Source organism: Lepisosteus platostomus, chromosome 10 (assembly GCF_059453375.1).
Source record: "Lepisosteus platostomus isolate fLepPlt1 chromosome 10, fLepPlt1.hap1, whole genome shotgun sequence".
NCBI lineage: Eukaryota > Metazoa > Chordata > Actinopteri > Semionotiformes > Lepisosteidae > Lepisosteus > Lepisosteus platostomus.
The window spans coordinates 5456307-5468430 of record NC_142620.1 but is presented as its reverse complement, the minus strand read 5'-3'; the positions used below and the strand labels follow the sequence as shown (position 1 = coordinate 5468430).

Below are 12124 nucleotides of genomic sequence, written 5' to 3'. Positions count from 1 at the left end.
CCATTAAAATCAAGATGTTACATTACCCCCTTTATTATTCAGAATATTTATTTACATATGTGCTGATGGAAGAGCTTTGTTTTTAGGACAGTCTCCATGAGGACAATTTACTAACTCCCTTCACAATTTTGTAAGACAATTAAAAAATGACGATAAACTCTATTACCTGATTCAAAGGCTGGCATCTTTAAGTCACCCTGATTTAGTTCTGTTCCGTATTTTAATTTGTGATACTTTGCCCTGTAAGAGGAAAACAAAGACAGCACAATAGCATTTCAAAACCAGCTAACAGAATCATTTGGTTTTATGCAAAAATAAGCAGAATTATTTCAAATTATTAATCCAAAACCATATGCAGAGCAAGACAAATATATGCAATAGTCATCTTTTAACAGCTCAAAAACCTATGATCTCTATCTTATCCTACTATGTTTCCTCCAAGTTCCACATAAAATAGCAAGCAAACCCAAAACAGTTTTTTATAGTGATTCATAACCGAAACAAATACAACGAAAACTAAACTGAGTGTAACAAGTAAATGTAGCCCTTTTGTTTCTTTGCATTCCTTGAAAACAATTCTCTGCATCCTTCTGTATTCAAACTACCAACTTCCTCTTTCGAGTCCTCCTATTGAGAGTTCCACTGCTTTATATCCTCATGCAAATATTACTCTCCAGGTAAGCAAATCTGAACCATTTCCGGTACTCCAGTAGGGCCTCTAGAATTTCAATTACTATGAACTGGCATTCTGCCCAACAACACGTTTTGCTTTGTAAGCATGGTGTGGTAAATGTCCTTAAACTACATAACATGCCTTGGCTACCATGTCCGAGGTTCTGTCCGTAATACTGAACAAGTTTCATAGAACTAAACATAACCCCACAGTACAAACCAAGAGACTGGGAATGTGCAGAAGAAAATTAAAATTGTAGGATGCATGAGGTGAGCAAGTAAAAGATATTCAAGACGTACCTTTCTTGCTTTAATGCATACTCTAACATTTTTATTCTTCTTACTAGATCATTTTTTAAGTTCTCTTGACCCTTTCTTTCTCCTTGTAAGAATGCTATCCGGGCCTGAAAGACAAAAGGCGGTGAGAGGTGGTAAACGACAGGATATTTACAAAATATAATAAAGAGATCAGTAATCAACGTGTACATCATCATATTTTAAATATCTGCATACGGGCTCGTTCTAGAAATTTGAAGGATCCTCAGAAAAGATGTGAATGAGAAGGAATGAGAAAGTGCACGAAAAGTCAAATGTGATAGGAGAGATACAGAGCTGGTGGAGAAGGGATCCTGCTAGGGAACTATCTCTATCAGCGACAAAGTCAAAAGCTAAAAACAGCAGCCCACATGGTTCACCAAATCATTAAGGACGAGTACACTAAAATACAAAGCACTTCAATTTTTTTTTTGTGATCAAAGAATCCAGTTAAAGAAGAAAAGTACAGGAAAAAAGGGATAACAGAAAGAGTGAGAGAGGCAGAAAGCAATATTCTAATGAAGGCTAAAATAAATAATGAAAGTTTGTTAGAATTACAACAAAAGAACCATAAAGGATGAATCACAACGGATCTGGGACAATAACAGGAAACTTCCAAGACAATGAAAAGGAAATGGCCGATATACTAAATGAATATTTTACTCAGGTGTTCGCTAAGGAAGAAATCAACAACGTGCCTCACACAGTGGAAGAAAATTCTCGATTAAACAGTAGTACCATAGAATAGGCAGATGTGTCTGGGTTATTAGAAGCACTCTCGACTTACAAATCTCCATAGCCCGATGGTATCCTAACTATCGTACTTAAAAATATGAGAAGTTATTCATTAACGCAACTCTGCCAAGCATCAGTCAAGCCAGAGACGGTACCTGTGGACTGGAGAAGTGCTAATGTACTGCCTATTCACAAAAAGGATGTCAAAACAAGTAATTATAGACCAATTAAACTGACTTCCTCAACATGCTGGGTTATGGAAACAATAATTAGAAGTAAACCAGTGAAACACCTATATGAAAAAGCTATTTTAGGGGATAGTCAACATGGATTTAGAAAAGGTAGGTGTTGCTTATCCAACATGTTCTGTACAGCAACAGTATGGGACACATATAATTAAATAGGATGAATACAGATTCTCAGAAAAATGTTGATAAAGAGTACTATAAAACTCTCAAATTACAGGTGGTAGGCGTGGTTTCCCACAGTTGTGTACAGGCCAACGGGCCACCTGGCCAAACAAAAACGGCAACAAAATGTACACAAGAATTAAATTTTCAGTTCTGTTAAATTCTGTCACATATGTTAACCTTTTTCTCTGCAAAACGACAAGCCAGTAAAAGTCCAGGTTAAAGAGTAAAGAAAGCATACAACTGACCATACTATTTAATGTAGTCAACTATAACCCTTGAGCCTTTCCTCTTTCACACATAACCATAAACTCCAAGTCACACAAAAGGTTCTGGACATTTAAATGAAGTCTCCAGTCTAGAAAGACTAATCTGCACCCAACACTGCTATTCCATTCCTTAATTACCTTTCTTCACAAGACATGAAAATTAGAGGGAAAAAAATATCAGTTGCATTTATATCATCCATTATCTGACTTTAATAAACTATGAAAGGTTATATTGATACAGCAAAAGGTTTAGCTACGTTCTCAGGGCCAAAACAACCCTTTGTCCCACACCATGAATAAATCATGCCTAGAAGAATAACGTAATGAAAACAAATATGCTACACAAGTAGAGCACTGCATGTGCAGTAAGGAGTGCAGAAATAATTGTCTTTAATCCTGTTATATGACAAAGAGCCAAATCATATCAGTACCAGGGGCAGCGTATTGTAACCTGATCCATATTACTGAAAAACGACACAGGAATAGCTAAGATGCTATTTTTATACCAGCAACTAGTGCTAGCTCCACTGTGACAACCATTTTGTTTACTGAATAAACAAACTTTTGATTTTACCCAATGCACTCAGAATGACTTTTTAATACCTGCTGCATCATGGTGACCTTGGAGAGCAGGCCAGTCATGGAAGCCAGTCACTGCTTTGTTAACCCTTTCCACAGATGGTATTAACTGCATGTTACAAACTATGAAGTCATAAAAAATGTGGTTATTTAAATTACACTTCAGGCTCCCTCTTGTTATGACAGCATTTCAGTAAAAGTGCAAAATCACATTAAACGGAGATTCTGACATCTCTAGCTTTTTAGTATTAATGACATCAAAGTCAGCTGTCTAAGTCAAGCAGCATGTGTGTGTCAAGAAGCTACTGGGGGACTTATCAGGTGAATATCTGACAGGTTTTCCCATCTTTCTTATTGATTCTGTTAAAAACAAATCAGCCTGTACTTTTCACCCTGACTGCAACAAATGTCATCTGTTCCTTGTCTTCATTTCTGAGCAATACTTTATAAGCCCACTTAGGTTGTTTTTCATACCATCATAAAGCGCTCTGTCTGAACAGCAATGTCCATCTCAGCTTATTGAACTCAGCCCAAGAACAAACAGTATGCTCTAAGAGGGGAGTATATCCTGAAGTGCAAGAACTAGCTACACTCCTGTTCTCAGAGCAAACACTGGATTCCACAGTTCGCCAACGAACGCCTATTGTTCACTTGCTTGTCAATGAGGAAATAAACAGTGGAAATTCCAACAGATGAATCCAGAAAAGTCAATGAGAGGTAGTGTTTTTTTCTGACATGCACTTCCTAAAAAGAGCAACAATAACGCAACCATACTCATAACTCAACTGCTACTCGAAGATGAATAAAAATGCTGTGCCCAAAAATCATTCAATGTCGTTTCCTTTGCTCCGTTAGTCAAAGGGTGCTGGCGGCTTTTTATATACAAATAAGTCTTGCAATTACCCTTTTTAATCAACATTAATTGTATGAAGTCACCAACCCTTTAGATTTTGCCATTCCAGCTGTTGGGAAGGGGTGAAATGATCATGTAAGAGATGGAAGAAATACTGTTAAGGAACAGCTGAACAATTGTCAGTCACAGCTCATTTTAAAAGGCCGGCGTCCGGTGCCGTTTCTGATGGAGCAGAGTGGAATGAGAAGAAGGCTATGTGAAGGATATGTCAAGCGTTCATACTTTTGTTCAAGCCAAGAACTAATTCTGAAACTCATTTTCAGTGCATTTAATCTTTCAGCGCATAAATATGTAAACTAATTTAAAATAAAGCATCTGTACGCATCTGTGGACAAGTCATTCTGAAAAATTAACCTATTCATAAGCTTTAATGCAATAACCTTAATTTTTTTTCCTGGTTTCCCGAGTTCACTTTCACAAGCGCCGGCTCTACAATGGTGAATGTGCGCTGCTGTGCATCATGGGAGCAGTGGACAATAGCGATAATCATGAACACATGTATTCAAAAGATCGGAAGAAAAGAATTATTCTATATTTCCTTCCCTGGACCTCTATTTTCCACCTGGCCCCACCACATCTGCTTTTTCTGGCAGCACAACAGTAACTCTGTCTTGCCTTACCTATGGGGCATCCCTGTTTGCATCTTAGCAACCCTGTTGGGGCTATAATTAAGCACCTCTGAGAGCTTACCACCTGACTCCAGTGGAAAGCTGTCAGCTCCAAAAGACAAAAACAAGCAGCTGGCCCAAAACAGGACTCTTCTTCAACTAAAGGATTGTTGCAAGGAGGGGCCCACACCACATCCTACTTTTACCGAAGGACTTAAGAGAAAAATGACTAGCTTTAATCTTTTTTCCTCATAAATGACCTATTTATACCACATTGAACTACAAAGAATCCCAACTGCAAACAGCAATTGTTTGCTTTTCTCGGGTTATGCCCCCTGACAAACTTGACGAGCAATGGAATGCCTTGCAAACTACAACTTTCAGGGAAGAACTACTATTACATTTAAAAGATATCGTAGTGGTTTGTATATTTAAAAACTGGAAAAAAGGGAGCTAAAACAATTATGTATTACCTGGATCTATTTGCTACTAGCCACCAGAATGGCTAGATGGACAAAAGGCCCCAAAGTTTCTACCTTATATGTATACACACACATCACACTATATATATAACCTTGTATATATATACCACTTGCACTGATTTATGAGAAGGTACATTGTGACAATATTAAAGGAACACCCAATGTTTACACCAGGGGTAGCTAGTCTTAATCCTGGAGAATCGCAGCCCAGCAGGTCTTGTACAGGATAGCAGCCTGCTATATCTCACAAGCCTGTATTACCACTGCAACTCAAAAAGAAAAAATCCCTCCTTTGCATATAAATCCCAAAAACTGGACATGGCCATGTGGGACTACTGCAGAAGTCTGCTGCCTTTGAACAAGAATGTTGCATTGCCTGGACCCTAGAGGGTACAAACACTAGCAGTATTTAAAAGGTCTGTATTTAGCAGCCTTCTAGCTGAATCCAGTACAGTAAATACCAAAGTAAAAAACAACCACAAAAGCTAAAGTCTCCCTAAGCAATGAAATGTTACCAGTTAGCCTTCACCTTTAATCTGATAGCTATACTTTTAAAAATAACATTCCTACGTGTATTATTTTAATCACTGACAGTTTTTGTTTATGTCGAGCTTTTTAGAAAACTCAAAGCAAATTAAAGCATTCTTGTGAAAAGCCATGAAAATTCCAAAGCATGGAAATAAAGCCCAATTTAGCATCTTAATTGGTTTCGGCATTATCCAGGAAACCACAGCTCAGCTACACAGCACTGAAGATTGTTCCACCCACAACAGTGCAACGTGCATCTGATTTCACTGAAAAAAGGAAAGACACGCGACAACGTGAAGTAACTAACCTCAGTTACTACAAATCACCTCCTACAATAAGTGATTAAAAACACAAGTGTAATTAAAACTTTATATTCTTGTTAAACACTTACAAAAGGGAGGAACCTTGAATTACCCACATTTTTCTTTAATAATACCGCAGTATGCAAAATACGAATATCCAGTATGGGAAATGCTTATATTTGGTTAGGGTCAAAGCATTTTCAAAGGAGACACATGCAAAGCTGATTTTTAATTCTAAAACCAGGAAATGAACCTCAGATTTCTATGGTCTTTGTAAATGCAATGCCAAGCCGATCAACACAAAGCCTGGTTTAGCCTCTAATTGAATGTTTTAGTTGATTTTTTTTAAACTAAACTTTTTTAAACTACAACACATGCAGCTGGGGTACCCTACACAGCCAACACACTGACCACCTGAGTGGCAGGAAAGACTTCGGATACACACTGTTTCCTCCCAAGTATAAACTAGCCATGCACCAGCTGGCCCTTGCAAACAGCCACACTAGGGAGGACGCGACTACTACAAGTTGCCCGTTTGGGAAACCAAGGGATCCTGTATTTCAGAGATAAAGACTATTGATCTTCAATTCTCAAGTGTTCTGTATCAGCAAGCAGCAGTGTACAGCACTGGTCAGGTTTCTGGACTCATAACTGCAAAACTGTTGGTTCGAATCACAGGCGAGACGCTGGTGTTGTACCTTTGAGCAATGAAGATCAGCCAAACTGTGCCCTTAAAGTACCCAGCAGTGTAAACTGGTACAAATGCAAGTCATTTATATTGAATAAAATAAAAGCATCTATCAAATAAATCAGTTAATGGCAAATGTCAAACCCAACTGATAGGACACAAACTTATGAAGAACAATTAAGGTTCTCATTTGAGCCAATACGATTTAACTAAATCTGCATGTAGTAGATGAATTACAGATTTTTCACAGGTTCTCAGTCAGTACTGAGAATTTTTCATTCCAAGGTATATTTGTTAATACAAAATTTAAAATAAACAAAATCCTGCAGGAGATCACAAGCCTATCCTGGTATTTTAGAACACAGAAAGGTGAACAATAAAACAGATGTCCAAAAATAGCTGCTTATGCTTCCATTAATAATTAAGAAGAAAAGGCTAAAATAAAACGACCGATATCAAAACAGCAACATGGCTTGCTGTAATTATACATTGTACTACTAGTTGTATTTTGATATTAAGCAATAAAAGGAGAAACTTCTAAAACAACATATTTTAGCTACCTGAAGTGTTAATGAAATACTGGCATCTTATAAAGTGAGACAGAAGAATCAGACTAAAAAAAAAGAGTCAACAATCCTTAGCATGTTTACACAGAGTAAGTTAGCCTCTACCTACAGTACAACTTTCCAGGCTGTGCTGCAGTCACACATGTTGGCTTTAAGGCTGTTTTGCTGGATCTTATGTCAGGGCTGTTTTTTTTAAAGATAGCTTCATAACATAAAACAGCTGTTTACAAACCCCCAGTTTCACAACATAAAACAGCTGTTTACCAACCTCATGCAGAAATAATTCCGAAAACAGGCTGCTGGTTTGAGAGATTGGCAAAGTTTACATTTAAACAACTTCAGGAAAAAAAACACTCCAGGTTTTGAACTGCTCAAAATCTTCATTAAAATTTTAGTGTTTAGTTTATGGGATGGTAGCAAGGTATCATTAAGTTCCAAAGCTACAAGAGAGTCTGCTTTATGACTGTTCTCTTCGCGGATGCAGCAATACTTTAATGTTCTCTGATGCATTGAAGCCTGCCATCATCAGCAAGGGTCATTTGCTCATTATTCTGAAACAGAATGACTCCTTTATTGCATTTGTTTTTTACAAATAAATTGTACAGTATGAAAACAATCCCTACATAAAATACTAAAAACACTGAAGAATCTAGGCCTCTCTTTTTATTTACAGATGCTGGTAGAAAACAGAAGTGTATATGCAACATCAAAGAATCTGAGTGATGCATTTGACTAAATACCCCTGAAACAACCCCCCTGCTGCTGTTAAGGCAAAAGAACCCCCAAGATAAACCCCCTGCTTCTCCCAGGTCCCTACTAGGAAACAGCATTTGGGATTCTGCCTTCAGGGACAGTTAAACATTCCCTGCAGCTACTCTGCTCATGGCACAAGCCTGTGCTTAAACTAAAACAACATGGGGATCCGTTTGGTATGTGTGCGAAAACTACCACCAGTCAGGGACAGCAAAAGCAGCCTTAAGCTGAGCTTTTGAATGCTGTTGTACCACAAAAAAGGATCTAAGTATAATAATCAAACATTTTCTGATTTCTGAGGCATTGACTTTCAAGAATTCTGCAAGGCCTTGTTTGACACTAGACTTGCTCCCAGCTTAGTTTCTGAGCACAGACTCACTTGCAAGAGTCAGCAATTCTCTCATTCATTCTGAAGATAGCATGTAAGGCATTTGCACAGCCATAAGGAACACTGTCCAGGGCTCAATAAACACTTATAATAAGAATAATAACAATAAGATCTTCAGCTAACATCGTGTAGATTCTATTAAATCATATACAACAAAAGCACAGCTCACTGATGTGTTTTAAGTGTAGCGAGTAGCAAACTAACAATCCTTATTCTCAAGAAACAAATATCCTTAGTTGTGTGGACGGACGGTTTATTTGGATTCTAAAGGATTTCACAAAATGGTTTATTAAACCTAACATGCATTCCTTCCTCTTCCTTTGCATATTGTACTTCAAAAGTAATATTCTCTGATAGAATGAGCCAGATAAACAGAAACAGACTTGCATCATTTGTACTCTAAAAGTGTGTGCTATTTACTTTGCATTTGATGACTAGAACTCTAACTGAACAAGTATAAAATATGCCCAGATGGAAAGACAATTATAATAAAAACACAGTTTCAAAGATAATTATTTGCTGCAAAAAATCTGGAAGTAACAGTGTAACCTTTAACCTGGCTAATCTTACCTAGCTAAACATCTATGAGGAAGTGGGGGGCATAAAAACAGTTTCATAAACCTAGTTACCTTCTCATCTTAAAAGACCACATCCTTTTAAGATCCATGTAAGAGGATCAACAGAAGCAGTATGATGTGTATAACAGAAAAATAACATCTAACCTAAAGAAGCAGCTAAATGAACTATTCGGTTATCTCACCCGTCACTGACAAGCATTAATATAAAAGTTGAAGCTTATTATTCAGTTACCAGACTAGTCCTTGATCCACAACACTGATACAAAGTTTTAAATTGAACCTCAGTCACATTTTCTTATATCATGTTTTCTTATATCATGTCTCTTACTGGCGTTTAAGCAAACAACTCTTGTTAATTAATTTAAAGTTAGTATTAACCATGTTCCCCTATCACCACAAATTCCTTTTTTATCACCTTAAATCTCAAATTGACCTCAGCACATGGTGTTTGTGGACTTGAGAGGGCATGGGTTCACACCAAGAAGCACAATCGAGAACTTGATGGAAATCCCAGCTCAGTATGAAAAGCCAGACAGTGGAACTGTTCAGGTCTTGATGTCACTTAATTCTGACTTTTAAAACAAACTGCTGGGAACAATGAAGAAAGTGAGTTCAGATTATTTTGAAAAAAAATAAACCACAAAATCTGATGCTTTCCGAAGTTCAATAATCTTGCACAAAGTCATTTTTTCCATTTCCCAATTTGACTCGGGTGCTGTTGATTAACTCACATACTGGGTCAAAAGTATCACCTGGAAACCGATTTGGTTCTCTCGGGGTAAAATGGACAAGAAAGCTGTCAACTCCCTTCAATTTTTGAGAGTACATAAAATGTAACATTTATGATTCATTTAGCTTTTCAGAAGTGCAAACTTCTTCAATGTAGGCCAAGGGTTTGATTACTTTATCCAGTCCGGCAGGCTGTCTATTTCATATGTGTTACCAGCCATTGTGATAGTCATGTAACTGACCCATCCATTCAGGAGAACTAAAGAGGCTTTGGTACCATCTAGTGATAGTGCCTTCTGCCACGAGGAACCTACTTCTCGATACAGGAAAACCATGTTCTCAAAAAAATCAACAGAACACAGTTGCAGTTTGTGATCACTAACCCAAGGCTACACAATCAAATCCCTTGTCGGAAAAAGGAATCCAATTGAAATCCGGGCAAAACAAGCTACCTTAGCTTTGTGCAATTCTTCCACATTTTCAATCTACTTTCCATGACTGTTGTATTATTCTATTGCCAGGGGAAAGTTAAACTTTTTTCCCCCCACAAATCAAAAGCTGACCTTCAAATTATGAGCTACACAGACAAAAATGGCAATGTCCTGGATTTGCCAGACTGCCTGCATGAATCACATCGAGCGCTTTTGGACAAAAAAAAAGGTCTCAAACAAAGCGTACACTACAGACGTGAAAAGGGTAATTGACTGCAATCTTCTGTTTCAATCAAAAGGAAATGCATAAGAAAAGGCTCTCATAGAGAAGGTATGTGTTGCTGTACCAACACGTTTGTGCATGAATATATTAGTCATACTAAAATCCATTCCTCTTACTTTGCCTCACCTTCCCTGAAACATGCCCTAGCGGATTAGGTCTCGGAGACAAGCTGTTTGGGTTTTTCTTCCCCCAAGAGGTGTTCTTCCAAATTTCTCTACTTTCTGCAGATGTAGTTTGATCCGAATTTGAAAAGGAGAAAAACCTCAATTTTAATGTTGTAGTTTTTCAGAGCCTTGACAGCTTACTTGTTCCTCTGACCCACAAATTGTTAGCACAGTTCCTGGAGTCACCATCACATTTACCAATATTTTCCTCGGAGGATTAAGAAACGCGTTTTATTGGATCACACTCAAGAGCTTGCCAATGAACTGCTATTGATGTTTTGCAGGTACTCTTTTACAATTCAGAGTTCTAGAACGTGTGAATACAGTCACTCAGAAATGTTTAGTACAACAAAGTCTTTCAGCACTAAACTCTGCCATCTTGATTAGTTCCGATTTAGGCTACTCGGTTCATGGGACTGTTCAAGTAGAGTGTTGTCACAACGCACCGAAGGGTTCACCTGAAGAACAAAACCAGGTCTGAAATAACTGTGGACCAGAGAGTCCCAAGTATAAACAAGAGATATACAGATTCTCTATGAAGCACCTAAAGAACAAGCAAATACGTAAATGTTATGAGATGTTAATTCATTTAAGTCACCCATGGATGTAAATTCTGAGATGCTCACACTCTTTGGGCTGCTGACCAAAAAGCACAGCAATTTCCTGAACAGGTAATACTCAAAATCATCAGTGATCAAAAACCAATGTGAAGAGTGTGTGAACAACTCACACTTTAATTGTGGTGTCCTCAATAGCCTCCGCGTGTGCAGTTACATTTCTGTTCTCTGGTTCAGCAAAGGGACAAGATTAAGCAAAATGGCGAAGGAAAAGTAAAAAATAAAAATAAAACCAACAGACATGATTTCATTATGTGTTTGGCACAAAACTAAGCTCCATTTATTGTTTTCAGGTGAACCAGAAAGTTGATGCTCAGCACTTCCTGCAGTAGAATGTCCAATCTGCCCCTTTTCCCTAAGAAGCAAGCTTTTTTTTAAGGTACATGTTGCAGTAATGGACTTGTTGTTGCTCCCAGGCATTTTCTCATCACCGGTCGGCCACTGTCTTGCCATAATCACAGGTCAGTTCTGCTTTTCTTTTCACTAGTAAACAGATTAAGAAGATTTAAACAGCAAGACTCCCTCATGCTGCCCACATGACCTTCCTTCTACCAGAAGCCTCTACACAGATGGACTCCTACAGCCACTGAAGACAGAGAGAGAGCACAGATATTGTTTGTATAAATATTGAGGGACCAAGTGTTTTATAAATAACAGGGAAACTGTTTAGCAAACAACTGGCACTGAGAAGATAGCGTCTGCAGCTAGCCATCTACAACACATACGAGGATATATGCATCAACATCCAGCACAACAAAATGTGATTGAAGTGTGATCAATTTCACAGACCAGACACTTGCATAACAACACTGTATGAGAAAATGTTGGGCAGCCTTCTTAAAAAGGAAGACTATTCCCAATGTAGTGCATTACATCTAGTATAAAACAGTAACTGCATTTTAGTGTACCAGCTTTATTTTGAATGTAAACCTTCACAAAATCTGCAGTTAGTGCCAAATGGTGTTCTCAGAAGGTAGCTATAGGCATTATAGACCCGTAGAGTTCTTTATCATTTTGACAGGAACACAGCAAGTGATTAAAAGGCCAAGAATTTCTATCCACAGATTTTAACACTTCTGAATGGCTTTAAAGTGTATCTTTTAACACTGCAATA

At 37.8% G+C, this 12124-nt stretch overlaps 1 protein-coding gene across 4 annotated transcripts in view; it reads right to left on the bottom strand.

Annotated features, from left to right (window-relative positions):
• Positions 1-12124, bottom strand: part of strn3 (striatin, calmodulin binding protein 3) — a 29729-nt gene that overhangs the window by 15355 nt on the left and 2250 nt on the right. For all 4 annotated transcript variants that reach the window (XM_088647651.1, XM_088647653.1, XM_088647652.1 and 1 more), the window contains exons 2-3: positions 973-1076; positions 167-240 (exon numbers count right to left, since the gene is read on the bottom strand). In XM_088647651.1, coding sequence (XP_088503777.1) covers positions 167-240; positions 973-1076 — 178 coding nt within the window. The remainder of the gene's footprint in view (positions 1-166; positions 241-972; positions 1077-12124) is intronic.